The sequence below is a fragment of the Prionailurus bengalensis genome, chromosome C2 (genome assembly GCF_016509475.1).
Source record: "Prionailurus bengalensis isolate Pbe53 chromosome C2, Fcat_Pben_1.1_paternal_pri, whole genome shotgun sequence".
Classification (NCBI taxonomy): Eukaryota; Metazoa; Chordata; class Mammalia; order Carnivora; family Felidae; genus Prionailurus; species Prionailurus bengalensis.
The window spans coordinates 141620709-141646531 of NC_057350.1; the positions used below are offsets into that span (position 1 = coordinate 141620709).

The 25823-nt window shown below is 41.0% G+C and overlaps 1 protein-coding gene across 5 annotated transcripts in view; it reads right to left on the bottom strand.

Moving 5' to 3' along the window:
• Nucleotides 1-25823, bottom strand: part of THRB (thyroid hormone receptor beta) — a 388850-nt gene that overhangs the window by 67173 nt on the left and 295854 nt on the right. For 4 of the 5 annotated variants that reach the window (XM_043595532.1, XM_043595534.1, XM_043595531.1 and 1 more), the window contains one exon: nt 11315-11575. The exons of the other annotated variant lie outside the window; for it this stretch is intronic. In XM_043595532.1, coding sequence (XP_043451467.1) covers nt 11315-11575 — 261 coding nt within the window. The remainder of the gene's footprint in view (nt 1-11314; nt 11576-25823) is intronic. 5 annotated transcript variants of the gene reach the window in all.

Consider the following 25823-nt stretch of genomic DNA (forward strand, 5'->3'; position numbering starts at 1 on the left):
GAGACAATCCTTTCTCCAGCCCTGGTCTCAGTCTCTACCCCCACTCCTGGGAGGGAAGAGAGGTGGGCACATTTTATGAAATTTACAGAAAGTCTATAGATTAGATAATAGTATGCATCAATATTACATTTCCTGATTTTGAGCACTGCAATGTAAGCTTTCTTTTTTTTTAAATAATTCTTTTTAAATGTTTATTTATTTTTGAGAGAAAGACAGAGTGCAAGTAGGGGAGGGGCAGAGAGAGGAGGGAGACACAGAATCCGAAGCAGGCTCCAGGCTCTGAGCTGTCAGCACAGAGCCCGACACGGGGCCCAAACCCACGAACTGTGAGATCATGACCTGAGCCGAAGTCAGATGCCCAACTGACTGAGCCACCCCAGGTGCCCCTGTAATGTAAATTTTCCAGGAGAATTTCTTTGATTTTAGGGGGCGCTCTGAAGTATTTAGAGTTCAAGGGGTGGGTATGATGTCTGCAAGTTACTCTTGCCTGATTCTGACAAATACAAACAAACACATATATTCTCACACACTATGGTAAGGTAAATGTGGTATAATGGTAACAGCTGGTGAGTCCAGATAAAGGTTATATGGGAGTTCTCTGCATTATCCAACATTTCAGCTGAGAGTACTTTGAAATCACACATAAAATTGAATTTATAGGTTTGCCTTAGCAGATCTTCCAAGAAAACATGCAACTCACTCACACTTGAAGATGGTCATTTTCTACCAGTTTTTCCAATTGAACTCTTAAAAAAACTCTTAAAAACGCTTTAAAAAAAAGTAAGCAAATTTGCAATAAAACAACAAACAATCAAATAGCCTTCCATTCATCTAGGAAAAGTGTGTCATATTAATTATATAATATATATATATATATGTGTATATATATATACATGTATATATATATATATATATATATATATATATTAGTGGTGATTGCCAGTCTTATTGATATTGCAAAACTTTTTTTTTAAATCATAGAATGGGCATTTGTTTTCTTTGTTTGGAGAAGAGATAAGACTCAGACATACAATGATCACTTCAAAGGAAAGTTAAGAATGAGCATATCATGTGTAACCAGAAAGGGATAACAAGAAATTACTATTCCCTATGTTTGACCATAAATATTAAATAGGACGAACTCCTTGCAGACACCTGTTTCCCTGGAAACCCATTCAATTGAAAATCCTGGAAAAATTAACATGTATTTTTTTTCTCCCTTAAACGGCAGGAACATCTTTTACTGACACATTTTTGACCTTTAGTTTTATATCTTAGGCTTAGTATAAGAAGTTCTTTCCAGATCTAAGCAAACAAAGAGCCAAATAAATATCTTTTCATTAATTCTGAGGCTGGGCTTATGATAGTAGGACCTGTATAAGCTGCAACATGAGTAGTTGAGGTAAAATTTGCCACTCATCAAGTATTGCCATCTAGACTAATAGACCATCAACCTCTCCCTGCCCCACAACACTCTTAACTCAAATGCCAAGTAACCTAACAGAATAGATAATTGAATTAAATAGTCACACTTGCAGTACGATTCTATGTTTTCAGAGGCAGTAAAGTTCAATAAAGTCAAGTCCCTTGTATAAGTCAATACTGACAAATGTCATGGGGATAGAGGTTCACCAAAAATAACTCTGTTTCAGCCAATGCCATGGAGAATGGCTTTTGACCATGGAGGATTTCTGATTCTCATTTCCAAAGCCCAGTTGATTTTGGATTTCTGGTGTCTCTCTAGTGTGGATGGAGAAGCGGGGTCCTATTTATTTCAGTTCAAGTTAAGGAGGATGAATTGGTCCAGAACTTGAAAAACTGGTCTCTAAATAGAACTCCTCGTTAGCATCAGCCACAGAGTAGACTAACTGTGGAGAGAAACCATCCCTGTGTCAATATGGGTCGTAAGTACAGGTGAAATGGTTTCCCAATATCACTCTTGCCTATTTTGTCTGCAGTGTCACTATAATGCAGGCTACCTTTGGTGCAGAGTCTCTGCATTTCCAGGGGCTGTACTCAAACCCAAAGCCTCTGCCCTGGAGAGGTAAGGATATACTGGCCACCAATCCTTTCAGAGAATAGATTTATTATGGAGCATGAGTACGTCTTTTAGAAACTGACGGGGTAAAAGCCCAGGCTTACTGGGGAATTGAGAATGGGCGTCTACACAGACTGAACACTTCCGTGCTCCTCTCCAAGGGAGGTAAGACCACTGAAAGTGACGGTGCAAAGCAAGTGATTGCCTAATTTGTCCTGGAGTTGCTATGTTTTTCTGGTAATCACAGTTTAGGTTTTGGGGGTTAGTACTGATTTAGTGTATTTTGTCCTGTTTTCCCCACAAGGGGAAATATGGTTATTGTATTGGAGTAGCAGATTAATGGAGTGCAGATTAATGTCCTTGGTTCTTTATGGTCAATAAATCTCTGATTATATTCTTTGCTGGAGAGAATTAGTGATTTATCCAAGGTTAAATACCTGGTAAATGTCATACCTAAGAGCCAAACCATGGTCTTCTGTTCTCAATATTCCCTATGCGCCTACCAAATGCCGGGGAACATTCCTAAGATTTAATGCAGTAGGCCAGCTAAGTAATTTGAAGATTCTTGAAATAAGTTTTTTTTCAGGGTTATTGAGGTACAATTGACAAATAAAATTGTAAGGTATTTAAAGTATACATTGTGGTGATTTGCTGTACACATACATTATGACAGGATTTCTTCCATCTGGGTGATTTAACACATCCGTCACCTCAAATATTTTATATACATTTTTATATGCAATTGTATATAAATGTACACAATATTGTATATATATAAATATATACAATGTATAGATATACATATACTTGTTGAGAACATTTAAATTCTCCTCTTTTAGCAAATTTCCTTAGACATTACAGTGCTATCAATCTTGGAATATCTTGATAGCCCCAGATCAACATGCTATTCAAACATTTGTCCAAATTTTACTGGAACCTCTGTGTTCAGTGTCTTTTTTGGCAAGAGGGGATACAGGTGATGCGGTTCTTTAGAGCACTGCGTCACAGACTGAACCGTGGGTAAATGCCACCTCTACCGCCCAGCACACAACCTGAAAGCATGCACATGACAGTCCTCCTTATTTTCTCTCTCTCTCTTCCCTGCTCCTGCTAGGAGCCCCTTCATGGCTCCTTCCAGTCCATTCCTTCCAATGCCGTTATTGGACCCTGTCAAGGGAGAAAGGAATCCTACCCAGTTCATCCACTTGGAGACACTAGTGACTCGATAAGATATCCAGCCAGGAGGTTTGCATTTGGAAAGACCGCAGGGAATTCAGGACAACCTGTGGGAAATGTCTGGCGCAGGGAGATTCCAGTGGTCACCCATGATGTCTTTGTAAGACTGACTCTCCCAACAGCACCTCTTCAACTTCAGTGCAAGCTCTACAAGTTAACCATCCACATTGTACATTATCTTGTTTGAAAACTACCCGTTGGAAGCATCCAGGGATTTGGCTGTTGTATCTGTTCCCCTTGTATCCATAGTATCCTCAGCATTAGAAAGTTCAATTCTGTCATTATCTACTTAGTGGTTGTTCTCACATTGCGTTCTACATCCGTAACATCCAGTCTGCTTCGGGTCTTTCTAAGCTTCATTATAAAAATAATACACACAGAATCCCACAGTTCTGGGAGATAGGATCCCTGTTTTACAGATGAGGAGACTGAGGCTAAGAGATTCGCTCAAGGCTCAGTGGCTGATTAACAGTAGCACCAGAATCTGACCTTGGACTGTAGGACTAGATATGCGCTGAACCCCTCTGCTCCTGTCACGCTAGGTCTGACTGCCCTGCACCTTCCCCTGCATGTAGGCCAGTGTTTTCTCTGTGGCTTAGATTCTTTCCTTGGGCTGCCAGCAGTTTCTTTGCCTTTTTGTGTCATAAGGAAGTATAATGATGAAGAGCTCTGGTACTGGAGCCAGACTGCCAGAATTAAAATTCCAGTTCAGCTCCTTCATACTTTTCTTGGTTTCTTATTTAAATGAAAAAAAAAAAATTTTTTTTAAGTAGACTTCCCACTGGGCACAGAGTCCAATGTGGGTCTTGAACTCATGACCCTGAGATCATGACCTGAGCTGCGATCAAGGGTCAGATGCTTAACTAATCGAGCCACCCAGACACCCCTGAATTTTTAATTTTTGAAAGAGATTGAAAAATATCTTGGTTGTTGCTTAGACCCTTCTTTCAATTGTTTGTGCCTCTACTGTAGCTGTGTATGTGATGTTTTGTTTTGCTTCTCTTCATTTATGTTTATATGGTTGTCAATGTATTTCAAAGTCAGAAAGGGGAACAAAAACTGGAAAAGGGGAGCCCGAGGCTGAAAGAATGTTTCTGTTCCAAGAACAGTTATGTAGTCTCTACTAAATGGCAGGTGCTATGCTGGGTGGTTTATACACATTAACTTTCATCTTTACAACAAATCTGAAAGCCAGATATTATGAGCCCGTTTAAAATTAAGTAGACTGAGGGTCAGAGAGGTTAAAAAAATCTGCCCTGCGATGGTAAATTTAAGAGCAAGAAGTTTACCTAAGTCTGTCTGACTATAAGCATATGATCTTAACTTTTAAAGGAAACGGTACAAGTTATTCATTAATGCATTCCTACTGTAAAAAACTCTTGAATGCAGTTGTATGTGGAGTTAGTATTAGCATCCTCCTTTGCTCTACTCTTTCCTTTTTAAGGTGCCTAGTGTCACTGGTTGATGTGTATCCAGGACCTTTTTCTGTGCACATGTGTGCACTCACAATGATACAGACTTTTAAAACTACAAATGGGATCCGACTATACTTAATGTGTGGTTGCTTCTCTGTTATGTATTCCTGAAAGGACCTCTTTTAAAGAATCTGTTTAGGGGCGCCTGAGTGGCTCAGTTGATTGGGTGACCGACTTCGGCTCAGGTCATGATCTCACAGTTTGTGAGTTCGAGCCCCGCATCGGGCTCTGTGCTGACAGCTCGGAGCCTGGAGCCTACTTCAGCTTCTGTGTCTCTGCTCTCTCTACCCATCCCTTGCTCACGCTCTGAGTCTTTCCATCTCTCAATAATAAATAAACGTTAAAAAATTTTTTTAAAAAAAATCTGTTTATTTTTCTAGTGGATACTTTAGATATGCCGTAATTTATTTGAGCATTCCCCTGTGGACAGACATTTGGATTGTTATTAATTTTCAACAACAACAACAACAACAGAGGGGCAAAGAAAACAGGGTGAACACAGATCTTGGTCCGCTTTGAGTATTTCTATGGGATAGAGTATTGTCAGATGGACAGCTGGGTCAAACCATGTATGCATATTATGCTGTGATAGACACTGCTAAATTGGCCTTGGAAAGCCTATGGTCTATCCACTGCTCTGTGCTGTATCTCAATGAAAACTGAAGTTGGATGAAAGAGCCTTGAATTTCTGATGTTTCCCTTCTTTGCTATTGCCCTGTTTCCAGTTTTTTTCCCCCTCCACTCCAGCTGATGGCTTTCCTTTCTTCTCTTGCCCTCTATTTCTGTCTGTCCTGATCTACTTACGGGGTGCTCTTTCCTGCACTTGAAGTATCAAGTCCCACAACTCCCCTGCACATACCAGAAGCTGGTAGAGAGCACTTATTCTCATGCTGATGGCTAAGGCTCCTAGAGTGCCCTTGAGGTATATGAATCACACTGTGCTCTCAGCTGGGACTGCACACATGATGTATGGTGAGTAGGGGCAGAGTGGAGAGTGGAGATGGATGGAACAGATGGTCGTACTAGTGGAAGGGCTGAAGCTTTTTCATCCCCTAACTTCTAAAATACTCATTTACCTGAAGATGTCCTTGTATTTTACTTAAGGACAAAGATAGCGATCACTCGCTGAAAATGTGAATGTCTAACTTGAAGGATTATAACGCATACAATGGCTCTCATTTTTAGAACACTTTGTTATTTTCGTAAATGAGAATTATATATCATTTAAAACTGTCATCATTGATTTGATTCATTTTTTTTCCCCTTATGAAGAGCATGAGTTAATAGTCTGGCCCTTTGCTGACATAAGATACTGTTTTAAAAATTACTTTAACTTGTCTAAATCTTGGGGACTGGCTTAAAAAATTAGGGTATATCTATAAGCAAGAATAATTTATAGCCAATAAAAGTCAGAATTCAGAGCAATACTTAATGACAAAGTAAAATGTTCATGATATGTTGTTAAACATTAAAAGCTGGTTAAAAAATGGTATGCCAGTATGATCCCGTGTTTAGAAAAAATAGAGATGCATAGAAGAAAGAGATATACTGAAGATTTTAACACTGCTTGTCTTTGGAAGATGGAATTAAAATATTTATAAACATTATTTTTGTTGAAATGTTCAACTTTGTACATGAACATGGGAGGATTTTATGATGAGAGAAAATAACTTGTTAGTAAAATTATTTGAACTCTTTTTTTTCTTGTCTTCCTCCAATCTAAGACTCAACTCTTTTGATATTAAACATAGAATTGACCTACAGAGAACATTCAGTGAGATCACCAGATTGCTGTTCACTTTCTTCTGACGCAGCAGGGGAGGTGGGTCAGTCCTTGCCTCTCTCCTCCTACTGGGAGGTCCCTGACTGACGTTGAGCACAAACATCTAAGGATGGAGGTCTGATTGTCTGGATCCAAACCCTGCTGGATCCAGCTACAGGAGTGCACACATCCATCTGGGACTCATCCTTGTGGGACTGGTGAGACCCTGTGGTTCTGAAGAGAAGTTCAGGAAGGCATGAGAGGTCTGCATGAAGAAGCCTTCTAAGTACTTAGAGGAGGATCAGGGCCCCAGCCAAACAGAGTGGGATTCTCTGAAGGGTTCAAGTCCCAGAGGGATGTGTTACCAGGCTGAGAGATTAAACAGAACATCCAGTTGGCAATTAAGACAAACCAGGCCTAGGGGCGCCTGGATGGCTCAGTTAGTTGGGCGACTGACTTTGACTCCGGTCATGATCTTGAGGTTCGTTGAGTTCCAGCCCTGCGTCGGGCTCTGCACTGACAGACAGCTTAGAGCCTGGAGCCTGCTCTGTGTCTCCCTCTCTCTCTCTGCCCCTCCCCCGCATGTGCACGCTCTCTCTCTTTCTCAGAAATAAAAATAAACATTAAAAGAAATTTGAAAAAAACAAAAAAAAGCTAAACCAGGCCTAAAGGAAGTATTATCAAAACCGGTGACGTAGGTGGCTCTCCAGTCCCAGTCAAGAAAGGGAAGAAAAATGCACATTCCCTAAATGTCCACTAGGTGGCAGGACCTCTCCTATACTAAGAGCTTAAGAGTATGCATTCTTAGGCATTTCCTCCTGATTGTTTTTAACAATCACCCAGAGGGCTGGCTAAAAAACAGATTCTTGGGCCTCTTTTCAAAGCTTCCAATTCAGCAGTCTGGATTGAGGCCTGAGATTCTGCATTTCTGACAAGCTCCTGGTGTAGTTAATGCCACTGGTTGGTGCACTTTGAGCACCACTGAATATATCATCTCAGACTCTGGGAAGGAAGGAGGTGGGCAGGAGTAGGATGTGGTCCTTGTGGCTAAGCAATCAGTTCAAAAACTCCAGGGAGGTGTAGTGTGGAGACAGAAGGGTGGCTTGGGGAAAGGAATGGGGTCGCTTGCTTCTGGTTGGAAATAGCCCCTGGTACTAGAGCAGGTTTGAATTGTGGGCTTTGCAGCAGAATGTTAGGTTGCCAGAGTTCTCATTCTAGTTAAATGTGTTACCAATTAATTTCTTTAGAAGGACTGTAGCGGATAGAAACACAGGTATATGCAGATTAAAATGAAACCGGTGTTCAGACCAAAATGAAAACCAAGACATTGAATATACACCATAAATAAGCGACAAGAAAAAGATCAATAATTCTATAAAGCATAATTATTTGAACCGAAGGACCATTTAAAAAATATCTGGTCCATTATAGCTCAATGCGTGGTTATACTGCACACGACTGTGACATAGCTGTAGCCATGCATGGCTGACCAGGCAAGTTTGACAATTCCTGACTGTTCAGTGATGTGTCTCTGTTCAGTGATGTGAATCCACTGATCATGCATTTGAAAGTCAGTGGTAATGTCAAATTGCTAGAAAAGTTTCTAATGCTTACTGTTAGTCTGTATTTGCATCAATAGAGAGTAACGATGACAATTTGTAGAAGGGTACTCATCCACAAACCACCCTGGGAGATGCACTGATCTAGATGGGCTACTTACTGACCTGAGAGACAGGCTTATTGTGTAACTCAAGCAGGCAATTTGTTCTTTTGGCTCTTGCACTGTAGATCCTTAACTTTTTGTATCCTTCGGGACCATTTAGTTCTTGTTAATTCCATTTTGGGTCCTTGAAATGGGGCTCTTTGGATATACTTTCGGTCTTGATGCTATTTTTCATACTCAGACATCAAGGGTAATGTCCTACATATAGCAGGCACTTAATAAACACTGATGGGATAAATGCATGGAATTGTAGCCCAGGACTGAGATATCAAGCATGCTTGGGGGCTGGAAAGAGAGAGCCAGGAAATAAATGTCCAACATAAATGGATATTAAAACAGAACTCTCCTCACAGTGATTTTATACAGGTGGCAGACGGGCAGAGCAGATGAACAAGAACCAACTCCAAGAAGAAAAGAGTGACTAATCAAGTTGTTTCTCTGGCCTCACAGGTGCCTCCCTAAATAGAGTTGTCCACTGTGAATGAGTAAAATTCACTTTATATGGTTCATGGGCCATGACAACATTGAGCTTCCTGTGGCATTTTCATGTTCAGCCAAGCCATTGACTCATGTTCATGCCAAGGTGAACCCTGCTGATTACTGTAGAAACTACCAGAGATTTTTCCTTAGTTGTTTTCCTTTTTTTTTTTTTATTTCTTTTTTTATTTTTATTTTTTTATTTTTTAATATGAAATTTATTGTCAAATTGGTTTCCATACAACACCCAGTGCTCATCCCAACAGGTGCCCTCCTCAATGTCCATCGCCCACCCTCCCCTCCCTCCCACTCCCCATCAACCCTCAGTTTATTCTCAGTTTTTAAGAGTCTCTTATGGTTTGGCTCCCTCCCTCTCTGACTTTTTTTTTTCCTTCCCCTCCCCCATGGTCTTCTGTTAAGTTTGTCAGGATCCATGTAAGAGTGAAAAACATATGATATCTGTCTTTCTCTATATGACTTATTTCACTTAGCATAACACTCTCCAGTTCCATCCACGTTGCTAGTAGCTGTTTTCCTTTTAATACTAGAATCTTGAGGAAGGACTTTAATGTAATAATTTAATTATATTTTCTTATTAAATAGTTCTCTGACTTTCAGCAAAGGAGAGCTTAATGAATGCAAAATGGGTTATCAACTCTAATCCCCCCGATACGTCATGCCTTACCCCACACTCATCTGTCCTATTCTCCTTCTCCATACCTTACTAGGCACACAGTGGAGCACAAGGAATTTATGTGATTTAATGGTGCATAGCTAATAATACTGATCACAGTAATAATGATAGCTGCCATTTAGAGAGCACTTATGAGAGGTACTATGCTAAATGCTTAAATATATTATCTTATTTAATTCTATCAACAATCACATAAACTTGCTCAAGGACAGAGCAGAAGGGCTAGGATTCTAGCCCAAACTTGTGACTTTAACCACTGTACCATAGTTACTGCCTTGGATCCAAATAGAGACTGTTTCCTTTTGCTTTTAAGGTATAACTACAAACTGAAAACTACAGTATTGGGAACTCTGGGTACCCAAGACCAAGATTTTTTGTCAATGATGGAGACATACATGGAGCCTATGAATGAATAAATGAGTGACTGACTGAATGAATGAGTATGGGTACCAACTGTGAATGAATCAAATTAGTTTGTGAGGTTCTTAGATGACGAGGATACTACAATTTCATGTTGGCATTTCACTGTAAACCAAGGAGTGACATGGTTTTGATGCCAGCTCATAAATTCTGAAGACACACTCTGGTTGCAAATTCTAAGACTAAATCTCAATTGTTTCTCAAACAAATTTGTGTGCCCATGCACACACACAGACACACATTCTTGTCCTATATGCTCTTTCAAAAAAACCTTATTTTGTTCTTTTTCTAAATACCCGTTCAGTTTCTCAAATCCCCAAATAATAGAGAGGCAGTTCAAACACAAATCTTCCCATTCAGAACATGTATAGTTTTGACTACACTCAAATCAGAGCTCATACCACCATTTTATTATTCTTAGATAATTCTATTTTCAGTTGAAACAATGTACACACTCAACTTCCCAGGTCAACTGGTAGTTCTAAGGAGATTATCATGTGTTCTCTGAAAAGCTAAAAGACCAGCCGTTTTTTGATAGAATGATCACGTGTTTATCTTCAAGTTAAAACGGTATGTAAAAGTCTTTCATGGCTCATATAGAAGAGCCTTTACAGACTTTCATTAATATATCTTGCTGAGTGATTGCCAGATTTCCAAACACACAATCTAAAACTTAGTCATGAGTCGAAGTCCTTAAAGAAGAACCAAAAAGATCTTTTCTCCCCCTACATGCTAAATTGAAAAAGAATGGAAAGTCACATGAACGTGGACATTTAAAAGCACAAATGAATTTACAAAGCACACATTTTGGGGAGCCCTAAGACAATAAAGCGATCAGCACAAAGACATCTGTCAGGGTGGAGGCAACCTGAGGTAAAGACCAGTTAAATCTAATGCAATCAGGAACTTAAGGCCAGTTTAACACTTTTTTTATGAGGTGACAACCTCCTAACACCATAATCTTGCCTTTCAGGAAGATGACACAAGGATTTAATGAGTAAAAGAAAACAACTTAAAACCTCTCTTTTGAGCATGAATTGTCTATTTGGGTTAAAGGTAGTCTTTGAGATCCCATTAGCCATTGGGAAAAGAAACACACACACACACACACACACACACACACACACACACACACAGGCGTATCAAAGGCAAGTAGTTATAGAACGATAGCAATGTCTATTTCTACTCAGATTCAAAAGCAGAGTTAAAGCCAAAGCTAACAACCCATCTGCTAATTAGAGAAATAAAAATGTCTTCTCCTCAAGTGTCCAACACAACATGAAACTGAAATTAACTGCTTTCCTTTGGGACTCATTTATTTATGTTCAAAAGAAGATTTGGGGATAAAGAAACCCTGCAACGGAACAGTTGGGGAAAACACATGGACACTGTGCATTGGAAAAAATGGAGCTGAGCACACATTTACAACAGAGATTTTTTTCTGCTTGTTGAAGAAACACTTGGTAGGGTCTAATAAAAATCAGGTTACCTTTACATTTCTTCTCTTCTGTTTGGAAGGTCTGGGCACTTGGGACACTCTGATCATTCACATCGTCATGGTCCAGATGGAATATTGAGCTAGTCCAAGTGGCCTGGATGAGATGTGGTGATGTCTGTTCATTTTTCAATGCGCTGCGCCTCTCCGCATGGCTCTTCCTATGTAGGCAGGCTTCAGACATTCCTACTAGCTTCCAGTCGTGTTCTCGGTCTGGACAGTGCTTTGGTTTGTCCCAGGCTGGAAGGCCATTTTCTGGAGGGTTGAAAAACACGAGATGACGAGCTGTTGGCATTGTCAAGATTTTGTTGAGATGCAGTTTTGGAAGGCAAGTTGTTTCTCAATTCTTTGGGGCTGACAGTATTCACATGCACCTCCACTTGACGGCAGTGATAAGATGCAGAATTTGTCAGCCTTGGGCATTTAGCCACCGCAGTTGGATTGCCTGTCGGAGTAATCAACACATTCCCCCTTATTTTTAGTGCCTAGAAAGACATTAGTTCCTCCATGGAAAGGCTGTGCTTTCGCCAGCCAGGCTTCCACAGCAATAGCCCAAGAGCAAGTTTACGCCAATTTATGTTACTGCTTAGACGATCGTTTGAGGTCTTGAGGGTCAGGGCTGGCCATGGACACTTTTCAGATCCTTAGGACATAAAACATCCAGGATTCAGCCTTGTTTGACTTTGGTTTCATCACAGGCTGACCTGAGGGGCACCCTTGTTACTTAAGTGGGACATGCTCACGTGGTTCCTCAAAGAGTGACAACTCGGTGCTCCCTACCACCTTCTTCCCTAACAGCCTGATAAAAGGGGCTGGATCTTCAAATGGATATTTGTAAATGTAGTCCCAAATAGGTAATGAGATCCAATGAAGGAAAGCAGACAGTGCTTTAGTTGTGGGGCCGATTAGCAGCCCTAATGATAGAATAAGCTCCGATCTCTTTGGTTGAGGCAGAGGCAGTGAATTACTTATGTATATGGTGTTGTTCTTCCTATTTAATTTATAGGGACTTGAAAATCTACCCTCTAGAAAATAGGAAGAAGTGGAATAACATAATGAAAACTTTCTCACACTGATCTTCCCTGGTGGCAAACTTTATCTCCTTGAATATCTTTACTGTACATGGATATAAGGTAGTGAAAATGAACAGGCTAATGTATGTATTTGTATATACAAAAAATTACAAAAACATAATCCACCTGGTCATCCATATTTCTAGAAATTCTTAGGCTACTGTCAAAATGAGAAAAATACAATATAGAGTTATACTTTTAAATTGATCATATACAGTGATTGAAAGACTGTAATTTATAAGTGAATTTTCCTTTATGCAGAAATTACCAAAGGAGCAAAGATATCCATATTAGAGAGAAGAGTCCATCCTGATCTGTGCATAGTATTGGGAGGTTTTTTCTTTTTTTTAATGTTTATTTATTTTTGAGATACAGAGAGGGAGACAGAGTGTGAGCAGGGGAAGGGCAGAGAGATAGGGAGACACAGAATCCGAAGCAAGCTCCAGGCTCTGAGCTGTCAGCACAGAGCCTGACACGGGGCTCGAACTCACAGACCGCGAGATCATGGCCTGAGCCAAAGTCGGACATTTAACCCACTGAGGCTCCCCGGTATTGGGAGTATTAAGTAAGCTGCCTTTCTAACATTTAAAACGACTTTTAAATTATTTAACGCAAGGGTTAAAAATGCTTTAGGTTTTCGTAAGCACCCTCTCTAAAGGACTAAACGTCTTCAGTTGTTGTTAGTTAGGATGGTTTCTCTAAAAGTGTGACCTACTCTCAGTCACTTTGGAGGCCACATTTACCCTGTGAGATTTCAGGATACTATGTGGAAATTCTAACACACATACACTCTCTTTCTACTCCAGGAGGCGACTGTGAACATTGACAACAAATAATCAACACATGATTTCTTTGTCACAGTAAATGGAAATGCTGTGGCTTGAAATAACAAGGCCAGTAAGCAATAAGTCCTTGCAAAAAAAAAAAAAATTCTGTGACAGCTTTTGGATACAACATTTGATCTTATTCAGAGAAGAGCCCTGAAAATTCACTGTATGTAAACGGCCGTGCTAGGCATTGTGTGAGGTCATGAGTCCTTTCTCTTTGGAGATTACGTGGCCTTATTCAATGCATGGTGAATCAAGAAATCTGGACTCAACCACAGCCAGCTACTGTGCAATTACAGGTACCTATTCTCACTATCCATTAAAAGAAAACAACAGATTAAAATCATGAGAGATTGTATTGCATTCAAATTAAACATATCTATGTAGAATCCATTCAAGTTTATTATCTGCGAGGGTTTGAGGTTTTCATGAGCTAAATATAAAGCTACTGAATGCAAGGGTTAATTCTGGGCCTAAAGAGATTGATTTTATTTCTACATACATAAAAAGGCTTCTGACCAATGCATGTTTCTATATGTCTTCTTCGTTTTCAGGCACTCTCTAAATCCTTGGTAAATTGCATCCTGTAAACCTCCATGTTAAGTAATGCTAAAGTTATCACACTATTTTGTAAAGCCTCCAACATTTGATTTTTCTGCAGAAATTCTTAAAATTTGGTATCAATTTCCCTGATCAAACAGAAATTAAGAAATTCAGCCAAAGTGAGTAGTTACTGCTCCCTAGTGAAGGGAGCTAGTGACCATGCTTGGATGAGAGATGCTGAAAGGGACTCCACCCAAGGGGACATTCCTCCTTAAGCACAGCCTATTAAAGCTTGCTCAGCGTGTCCCCTGGGCCAGCAAGAGCAGGGATTTCTTCTAAGCAAGGGAGGTTATGTTTGGGGTGAGGCAAGGGATAAGATTGCCATCCATTTTCCTAAGAAAAGAAGTTGAGATGGTTGGGGGAAAGGGCTTCATTCATGGCAGGCATTTACGGGCTCGTAAATTACTGTCTGTAATTACATTCATGATAATGATATTCAGCCACTTAATTGGCAAGTTTATTGGTTGGGGCACCTGCTGGGAAACCTGGGGACTGAGAACTCTTGGTTGGGTCATGGGAAAATTTGAGAGGATTCTATTTAAGGAGGATTCTTGATTCTTATCCTTCCATGAATAGGGCAACACATACAAGTCCTATTCCATTCCAAAGGAGGGATAAGATACCCACTACACCGAGCTCCTTAAATTCTGCCCATAAGTTACCTCACGTGTGTTTGCTTGGCAGTGCTGGTGTTCAGGGGTACCCTGCTATTTCTATGTCTAATGCTCGTATCCTTTGGTTCCCCCCAAACTCAAATCTATGAGCCATATCTTCATAGAGGGACTGAAATAGCAACAGATTAAGTCAACCATTCTCAAACCTTAGCGAGTGACAATCACCTGAGGCACTACTAAAGAACACAGAAGACAAGGCCTATTGAAGTGGGATGGGGCCAGGGCGTTTGTTTATTTACTAAGTTCTCCAGATGATTCTGACACCCAAAAGAGTTTGAGATCCACAGAGTTCAGAAAACTGAAGGCAGGAAAACAAATTACTGGCAGGTTCCAGGTAAGGACATAGTCTCCATCTCACACCCTGATGTTTTTACACAGCCTTGAAGTAAATTTGCTTTATAATTAAACAATTCATCAACTGTTTTGGGATCAGCTGTGTGAAGCTTTAAAAGTCAGATGTTATGAAAATATTCTCAGTGCCATAATCATCAGGGAAATGCAAATCAAAAGCACAATGAGATATCACCTCACACTTGTCAGAAGGGCTAGAATCAAAAACACAAGAAACAATAAGTGTTGGTGTGGATGTGGAGAAATAGGAACCCTGGGGCACCACTGGTGAGAATTTAAATTGGTGCAGCCACTGTGGAAAACAATATGGAGACTCCTCCAAAATTTAAAAATAGAACCACCCTATGATTCTCTAGTTCCACTACTGGGTACTTACCAAACAAAACAAAAACACTGATTTAAAAAGATATATGTATAATATATGACTTACAATAGGCAAGGTAGGGAAGTAACGTAAGTGTTCATTGATAGATGAATGGATAAAGAGGTGCTGTATACACACACACACACACACACAGAAAAATTACACAACCATAAAAAAGGATGAGATGTTGCCATTTCCAACAACGTAGATGGACCTAAAGAGTATTATGTTAAGTGAAATAAATCAGACTGAGAAAGAAATCCTGATTTCACTTATATGTAGGTAAAATCTAAAAAACAAAATGAATGAACAAACAAAAAGCAGAAGCAGATAGATAAATACAAAGAACAAACTGATGGTTGCCAGAGGAGAGGAGGATACAGGGTGGGTAAAATGGGTGAAGGGAAGTGGGAGACACAGGCTTCCAGATATGAATGAAGAAGTCATGGGGATAAAAGGTACAGCACAGGGAATACAGTCAATGGTATAATAATAACGTATGGTGACAGATGGTAGCTACCTGTGGTGAGCACAGCATATTGTATAAACTTGTAAAATCACTATTTGTACACCTGAAACTAATGTAACATTGTGTGTCAACTGTATTTCAATAAAAGGCAGATATTAACTGGATATTATCTTATAGATGGTGGGTGCGGATGTAAATAAGTATTCCCCTAAAAAGTCTGTTGCTCTGGGCATTAATTATCTGGGACATGATGTGAACAATAGTAGCAATACACTAAAAATTTTTTAATGTTTATTTATTTTTGAGAGAGAGAGAGAGCAAGCAGGGGAGGGGCAGAGAGAAAGGGGGACAGAAGATCCAAAGCAGGCTCTCTGCTGTTAGCAGAGAGCCCAATGTGGGGTTCGAACCCACAAACCATCAGGTCATGACCTGAGCTGAAGTCAGATGCTTAATCAACTGAGCCACTCAGCTGCCCCGAAATACATTTAAAAAAAATTTTTTTTTGTTAATTTTTTTACTTATTTTTGAGACAGAGACAGAGCATGAGCAGGGAAGGGGCAGAGAGAGAGAGAGGGAGACACAGAATCCAAAGCAGGCTCCAGGCTCTGAGCTGTCAGCACAGAGCCTGACGTGGGGCTCAAACTCACAGACTGTGAGATCATGACCTGAGCTGAAGTCGGACGCTTAACTGACTGAGCCACCCAGGAGCCCCACATTTTTTTTTAAAGGAGGATTCTAGGAATGACCATATCTTGTTATTCACATGCAGCGTGAATCCTTTGCTCTTTAATGGATTCTAGCTAATACCTGGCTTTCAATACTTCATATTCTAGACATCAAGACAATTAACCAATTTAATTTATCCAAGAAGAATTGGAGAAAATAAGTAGATAGGAGCATGTGAACTGCTACTAAAATAACCAGGCACACATTGGCCTGTGTTTCTCAAGAGCGTATAGATCGAGTGGCTGAATTTGTGTTAGATGTCTACAATTCTTGTGACTTTGAATGACACAACACCAGTCTAAAAAGTTCTTTTGTAAAAAGAAACAAACCTAAATCTCATTAATATAACTACCTACAGCCTATCTCAGGAAATTTCATTAAATAGGATCGGAAATAAATCTGTCCATCAAAAAAGGGAGAATTACATGGAAATATTCAAGTATTTCAGGACACAAAATCAAGCTGATACATTAGAAAAGCACTAAGGCAAAGGAAATAGGATTATGACAACGTGGTCAGTGAGGGTCAGCTGAGTAGGCTGGGATTTCATGGCACTCATTATAAGAGTGTTTAGTTTGCATTAAAGGCCATCAGTATTAGGCATTGAGACCCCAACCCATACTCTGTGGTAGGGGAATGTGTATACAGTGTGCTTTGCAAACCCAGGCAGTGTGTTGAATTATCACATATAGCTCAGGATATTAAGTATGATGTCTCCAATTTCCATTCTAATGTTTTACTCAAGCCCATTAAGTTTTAGCTTTGCCTAATTCTCATACTATGTACATATCAACTGACTTTTATTTGTGGAGTCTGGTAGAACAGGAGACTAATGTTTGGCTGAGCATTTACTAAGGGCCAAGTATGGAACTAGACATTCTTACTCATCTTCATGAGCATCCAGGGAGGTACACAGTGACACTGCTTGACTTAAGAGGAACGTTACATTCAGAGAAGCACTTCATCTGCTCTTTCATACCTTTGTGCTGTTAACAGATAATATTATCATTATTTGCCTTAGTTTGATGAGTAGCCATTAACCTATTAATAGTTATCATTTTTTTAATAGGAGTAATTTATTTTATTTCAAAAAAATTTTTTTTGAGAGAGAGGACACGAGAGAGGAGCAGAGAGAGGGAGACAGAGAATCCCATGAAGAGCAGAGAGAGGGAGAGAAAGTGGGGCTCACACGAAATGGGGCTTGAACTAAGTGGAGCTTGAACTTACGAACTGTGAGATCATGACCTGAGCTGAAGTCAGATGCTTTACCCACTGAGCCACCCAGGTACCCTAATAGTTGTCATTTTATTCTTTCAAAGTTCTTTATCAACTATGTTTATTATTCAATTTTCTCCGTTACTCATTTTAATTTTTTTTAATTTTTTTTAATTTATTTTTGAGAGAGAGAGAGCAAGAGTTGAGGAGGGGCAGAGAGAGAGGGAGACCCAGAATCTGAAGCAGGCTCCAGGCTCTGAGTTGTCAGCGCACAGCCCAACATGGGGCTTGAACCCACAGACCCCGAGATCATGACCTGAGCTGAAGTCAGATGCTTAACTGACGGAGCCACCCAGGCGTCCCTCAGTTACTTATTTATATTCACAACTGGTCTGCCTGCTTTCATTCTAAGCCACCTACAGCCCACTGTTCACAGAGCAGGCAGAGTGAGCTTTCAAAAATATACATTACTACAGCCAGAAAGACTCCAAGAGATTTACCCTTGTCTATCCCACCGAGCTGCTCCCCTGTGGCGTTGGCCCTTTGCCTTTTGTCTTCTGGCCATGTGGGCTTTTTCTAACATGTGATGCTTGCTCCCACCACAGAGTCAGCTCCTTAATCCTGGAGTGCCCTTTCCAACTCCATACATCACCTCCTCTTGATGTATTGAGAACAATTACTGGGATCACCAACCCCTGCCCCTTTTACATGAAGGTTGGATTTTCCCTTTTAAAGAACCTATCAGGGTTGCATTTCTCAAGGAAGATCATCGAAAGTAAAACCTAATGGTTTGGGGGTGCCTGGGTGGTTCAGTTTGTTAAGAATCTGACTCTTGATCTCAGCTCAGGTCATGATCTCACGGTTAGTGAGCTCGAGCCCCACTTGGGACTCTGCACTGATGGCCTGGAGCTTGCTTGGGATTCTGTCTCTCCCTCTCTCTGCCCCTCCCCCACTCTTTCTCAAAACAAACAAACAAACAAAACCCTAACGGTTGGATCCCCATATCGACCTGGAGGCGACTCTGTTTTAGTGAACAGAGGAGAGAGGGAAGTTGGAAATCTGAGTCCCACTCTTTTAGTGGCTGAAGGGTCCAATTTTGGAAATCACTGCCACTTTCTAAGCCTCAGTTCTTTCCATTTGTAAACTGACCATATAATGTTGCTCATAGGATTTGATCTGTTCTCAGCCTTCAAAGCCTAGATCTACTTAGGTTTTCTTGAACCATCCCATCCACCCTCCAAACTTCATTAACACTTTCCATGTATCTTTCTCTGTCCATGTGCTACTTCATAACTTATGATTTATGGGGAAATAGGTTCTACTTACATAAATCGGTTAGAAAGAAGCTTAGGGCGGAAAGCTGTGACCACGGGGCAAAAGCGCCTGAGGTTAGCTAGCGAGATAGTGTAATGGAATCACGAGTAACTTGTTATATCACCTGCAGGAACTTACTTTCCATCTGACGCCAATGTACTATTGTATTTTGATCACAAGCTCCACTTGCCTCCCCTTTGGTTCTTCAACACACAAGTTAATAATTACTATCTGATTGTTTTCTCCACGTTCACGTGTGTAAGATCTTGTTTTCTTCACGTTCACCACGTGGGTAATATCTTGTGAGCTCAATAAATATGGAGATGAAAGGGCAGTTCGGGCTCTTGTCTCCTCCGGGATGTTAGCGTTTTTTTTTTATACTGAATTCTCTGTTTTCTTGCTGGCCAAAGCGAAAACTCCAGACTCATAGTCTGGGACAATGATTTAATCATTTCCTGTTTTTCAAAGAATTTGTTGAACACGGTGCCTAGCACGATGCCTTAATTACCATCCTAACAATCTGGTAACTTTGCAAAGAGAAAATGATTTCCTAGGCACAGACTTCTTGCCTGTTTTCTTATCTAAGTCACTGATAAGTCCCAAGGAGGACTCAAAACTATGAAAACCACTTCAGTGCAGATTTTCTACTGCCAAATACTGTCTTCTCCAGACTGCTGGGAAAATGAAAACTGTCTTGCTTTTTAGCGGTGGGGTGCTTGGGTGGCTCAGTCGGTTAAGCGTCTGACTTCGGCTCAGGTCATGATCTTACAGTTTGTGGGTTTGAGCCCTGCATCAGGCTCTGTGCTGACAGTTCAGAGCCTGGAGCCCGCTTCAGATTCTGTTTCTCCCTCACTCACGTTCTGTCTCTCTTTCTCTCAAAAATGTAAAAAAAAAAAAAATTGGTTTTTAGAAGCGGGGTTTAATAGTGGTTAAGAATCTGCACTCTGCTGATTAAGGTTCAAATTCTGGCTTTGGCATTTATCAGCCGTGTGACTTTGGGCAAATTGCTCTATCTTTTGGATCTCTCTTGAATGTCTATATAATCCTTGTCTGTCTCTCCTCCGTAAGGCAAGAACTTACCATGTTTTCCCTGTATTACGTCAATGGGATCCGTACTTCCCCTCCCCCCTCTATTGGACTCTGATCAGCTTCATCTCTCAGCTCCTACAGCACCAAGCACAGTGCTTTAACACGACAGGACCTGAATGAATGTTATTTGGAAATAATCTAACAGAGACAGGTCCAGATACTTCAGAAGCCTAACAGAGCACACAAAGACTTGATTCTATCCAGGGATCTTCTGCACTGAGCCATCACGCGCTCTGTGTGAGAGCTAGTCAGCCAGAGCTGGTTCGCATCAATGTTCTGCAACAAAAGGTAGCTTGGCCATAATCAGATGCATGTCAGCCTTTGATTCATTCTGTGCACGGAGAAGACAGAAAGGGAATCTAGACTCTGCTTGCCCCGGTCCTCAGACTGGGTGAACTTCCTGTTTTTACTTTGGAATTTGCTTAAGACAGGTGTAGCTTGTTTGCTGCCCAGACAAGTGTCTGGTGGAGAGCTTCACAAGGGACACCAGAGCACGGCTGCAGGTGTCAGTGGTATCTTATCAGGACCTCTGACCTAGGACTATCGTCTCATCATCTGGGGTGGGTGGGCCAGTTACCAGAGGGCAGGCTGCTGGCTTGTTTGCCAGTGTCCTTGGATCCATCTAGGGTGGCTTTGCTTGGCCTGGAAATCTCAATGAGTAGCCTAAGCTGTAGTGCCTGGCTCACCGCTTTTTATGAAGGGCTTTGGGGGCAGTGCTTCGTCAGCGGAATCTGTAAGACTTGTGTATTTGGAGTATTTGGGCAAGGGAGGGAGATTTCCCCGAAATGAGAGAAAAGTCAAATTGTTGGGTTTTTTTTTTCTCTGAATTTTTAATGCCTATTTTTGAAGGAGACAGAGTGTGAGTGGGGGAGGGGCAGAGAGAGAGACACACACACAGAATCCGAAGCAAGCTCCAAGCTTTGAGCTGTCAGCACAGAGCCCGACACAGGGCTCAAACTCCCAAACTGCAAGATCGTGACCTGAGCCGAAGTCGGACGCTCAACCGACTGAGCCACCCAGGCGCCTCCAAATTGTTGACAGTTTTTTAAGGGAAATTCACCATTACTGCTCTCAAGAATTGTGAGGAAAGGGTTACATGACTGCTGAGTCTCATTAGGAAACTGGGTGAGAATCCCTCAGCATTGGTGTTACGATTACACGAGCTAACGAGCTAACGTGTGTACAAGGTCTACCATTGAGCAGAAATATAATCAGTTTTTGAAGTGTTGCCTTCCTATTTTACACTGATAACTACAGAGAACAAGTCCATAATTCTCAGTGGGTGGGAAGGAACCTGGAGGCTCCATTCTCCTCCCTCCTTCTCTTAACCCACAAAAACATTATAAGTCATCCCCTTCCCCTCCTCTGGGACTGCTATTCCAGTCAGTGGTGAGTTCCTCTTCCTTTGAAAAACATTTGTTACTTGTTCTAGTAACGTGTAATCATGTGTTGCTTCTGAGGTCTCCTCGGTGCATGTTAGCATTCCCAGTATGAGGAATGGCCCTTGACATTGTGACCAGCTATCCTTTGGTATTCTCCACAACTTATACCTGCAAAATGGAGTGGAATATTCTGGTCATTGTAGGAGGACACGTTGGGGCATGGGTTACAGCTTGCGGGATAGTTTCCAGGCCACTGGCTTCTACAGGAATTGTGACTAAGGAGGATTAGAAAGGGAGGAAACCACATTTATTATCTACAGGGTACTTTATGTGTATGATAATAGTCATAAAATTCACTGAGGACTTACTCTATGCTGGGCTACGAGAGTAGGCACCACAAATAAAAATTAGCTGAGCACCTATGTGCCAGGTAGCATTTCAAGCATTTTTCCTACAGCATCTAACATGCATTCCGATGTGGAGAGATGGGTATTGTCTGCCACGTTAACCAATGAGGAAATAAGTGTGGAGGGAAGTTACCAGATTCCTGTGCTTCTATTCCGAAGGCATTATAGTAATGCAATTATGAGTTCACTTGTTTAGACTGATGAGATCCTTGATAGTGGGGACCATGGCTTGTTTGATTTGTGCCCCAACATGGAGCACGGGGCGTGGCACATTAATGAATGCTCATTACCTTGTGTGGAATTGAACTAAACTCATCCGCTCTCTATGGCTCCCTCCTGCTCCTCCACAGGCCAGTGGGGAATACGAAATGAGAGAATCCTTCTCCCCTTTGTGCTTTCTCACCCTCCTCCTGCTTAGCTAAGTGCTATTACTCATTATCTTTTCTTGATCCCTAGACTGTTTCTTCAGAACTTCTCTTCCTTCACTTCCACCCTTTCCAAGTGCTAGGTGTCTATGGATATTTCAAGATCTGGAGCAGAGGTCAGAAGGGAAAGACTCTGGGGTTTAAGACAATGATGACCTTTCACTTATACTTTCTTTGAAAAATTTTTAAAGGAAGTGAAATGTTAACATTGTATTTATGCATGTATAGAATGCAAGACACAGGACCATGAAATGTGCTCAAATATTCCAACTAGGGTGTGCTCAATCTGGACAATATCTGGTGCTTCACTCCTGAAACTTTATAAATGAGGATCTGCTGAGGCTGTTGCTTAGCCTTTGGTTACATGAAATGCATCCTCAGGAATATCATCTTGTAGGCAAAGTCTTGCAAAATCAGGCTCTTTGTTCAGATAGGCTGCCTTCCATTGCTATATGGTTTTGTCTTTCATTTACGGAGCACCTGCCTATTGATTTTTCTTTGTGTTGAGACTGGACTTCTCTGCCCCTGTGTGCAGGTGAATTGAAGTTTGCTATCACCGTGGGTTTCTCGTGTTTCATTGGCAGGGATTCTCAGTCCATTAAGTGAGTGAGATCTGGGAGCTGCTAAGAGAGAAACAAATCTTTTTCTTATCTGGCTGCTTCTGCTTCTCCAGTTTTCCTGTATATTTCATTAGGCCATCATTATCCAAATGAAAAACAATCATCATAGCTATAGAAACCTCACATAGTTATTCTGAAACCAGAAACTACAAGGATAACCTCTTGATAATGAGTTAAAACCATTAAATTTTTTTTAAAGTGTGTTTAGAACCTTTTAAATGGGGTTCACATTAATCCATTTGGAAGTTTAGCTGAAACCAAGTTAAAAACAGCACAACAAAACCAGGTGTGTTCAAAGACCACAGTGGAATCTCCACGTGAAGTTTAACTGCATGGAAACGTGTCAGCGGCCATCTCACAATTATTTAACCACATAGGAACAAGCCGCCCTCTGGAGCACTGGCCAGAGGCCCTAGAGACTTGGAAGGTACTTTCCAGAGGACATAGTGGAATCCTCCCCTAGGAACGGTCATTTGATTTTTCCATAATTCATCCTGGATTTAATCAGAATCCTCAGGTCGGATGACTTAAACTTTGAGGTGTAATTACTCTAAAGGCTACAGAGATTCCATTTAGGATATTAGAAAAGCTACAGCTGTTGCAAAAACATTCCTATTAAAGAGCCACAAATGCACATAAAAGGGAACAGATGTTTACTGCCAGGATTAGATTTCCCCTGTATGAAAGTTCAGATCATAATGTTTTATTCTCGTTGCCAGTCCGAACCCACATTGCTGAAAAAACATAAGGTAGTCTGTAAGGCTGTCCCCAATTTTATGTTTCCAAACTCGAAATACCCCTTCCCAGGGTAGGAAATACCCGTGAATCCTTTCTAACTTTGCAAGCTAGGGCTGGGGTATAATTTGTGGATAAAGAGCAAACCGAGATTTACAATTTCTCAAATAAAAGGTAAAATGTGTCTCTTGGGTAATCAGCAAAATAGATGCTGGGGTTAAATAAAGCAGAATAACACATAAAGCTATGGATCCATCCTTCTCTGGGTTTTCATAGAATCTATCATTGTCCATATTTCTCTGTGAAAATAAGCAACTAGGATCGAGATCAATGTAGATCTTTCCCTTATTTAGGGGGAAGCATTTCAACCTGGAGAACTTTTGGTTTTCCCTTTTGTTCAGGGATAGAGGCCCTGCCGTGGTACTTGCCCCTTCCTTACTCTTGGTATGCTAGCAGGCGAGATGTTTTAGATAGTGAGGACTCCTTGAAAGCAGATGCTTTGGGGATGTTTTCAGGCTCTCTGACCACTGTTAAATACTTAAATCCGTTTCATTAAATGGGCCCCAGTGGTATGACACAACTCTGCAGGGTACGTAATGTTCCCTGGGAGGGTCTGGCTGAGCACCTGTTCTTCCTGAGTGGAAATGGAGGGGAGAATTAAATGGCTTTCTACCTGCCTGTCTTGTGGAAGATAATTTAGCACTGCAGATGGGTCAAACCGCTTGGTGCAATCTGTTCTACAATGTTTTTTGTACAGTGCAGGAAAACCAAGAGAAGTGGGTGGGATTTCTAATGTCTTCCTCACACCCTTTTGGTTTTTCTTAAGCTTTTCAGTTGCTTAAAATCGAGCTGGAGAGGGTGTGGGGCAATGAGGGTCTGCAGGCCCGCCCCTCTCCAGCCTGTGTGCCCCCAGTGAGGGCCACGTGTGCCGCCACGACCCTTCCGTCCTCAGGTGGCTTGTGAATATCTCTAAGTGTGACCAAGGATCACGCCGCATCTGCATCGCTCAGGAGCTCGTTAGAAATGTGGGATTCTGGGCCCAGAATTGATGAATCAGAATCTGCATATTAACAAGATCCTCGTGCGATTCCCAGCCACACTGATGTTTGAGACGCTCTGTTTTAGGGGCACAGTCCCCATGTAAAGTACATAGAATTTGTTAAATGTGTGGTTACCCAATTTAAACTTTGGTAAAACTTAATATTTACTATGTAGAGATAAGGTTTCCTATTCACGAATCAGAGGGGGAAGATATATTTGGTTACAGGTTAGGGGAATTAAAGGGAAGTGTGTCTAATGTCTTTATTTCCTAAATGGTTAGTTGGTAAATGTAGTACATGAGGTGGAAAAATCCAGACACCAAGATTCCCAGTTATAATTTCACCTTTGTCAGGTTTCCTTTCTAGAGACCGCCAACAAAATAATAAAAGTAATAGCTAACCTATACGCCGGGCACCTCTTCTGAGAATTTTACATTTATTCTTTAACTCGAGGAGATAAAAATATCCTCATTTTTCAGGTGAGGAAACTGGGGCACAGAGAGGTTAAACAACTTGCCCAAGGTCACACAGTAAAGAATAAAGTCAGGATCCACACCAAGCCAGCAGGTCTAGCTGACTCAGCCACACTTCCACCTGTTGATGGCAAGCCAGCACCAAATGCTTTAGATGATCACCACAGGCCAAAGGACTCAATTCTGTCCACTAAAATATACACAGTTAGAAGTATGAAATAAACTAAAGCTCAGACTTGTTCAAGGTCCCCCAAATGGGGGAAGAACTAGGATGGGTCTTCTGATTCTTCCTCCCATGATCTTTTAGTTGAAAACATGTTTTTAAGTATACAACAATGATTTATTGCTCAATCTCCATGCTGTTTTGAATTCTGACATTTTCACTCTATACCTCAACCATTAAGAGCTGTTTTTCTAATTAAAAAATTTTTTTCCAGTAAATCTACCAAATAAGAGACAGCTGTGCACTAAGGGATTCTGTTTCTCTTGCTGCTGACTGTTCAAAAAGTTCGTGTTTATGATGCTGTGGGCTGTTCCTCCAAGTGGCCAAAAAACATACAAGGCAAAAACCAAGCAACCAACCAAGCGAAATGACCAAGATAAGGAAGAATTGGTTTGTTTCCTAGCTGCCCGTCTGGAAAGCTAAAAGGCCACCAAATAACTGAGAACTGACAAAAGGCTAATTTCACTTTGAGTTTATGACCTTGAGAGCTAAC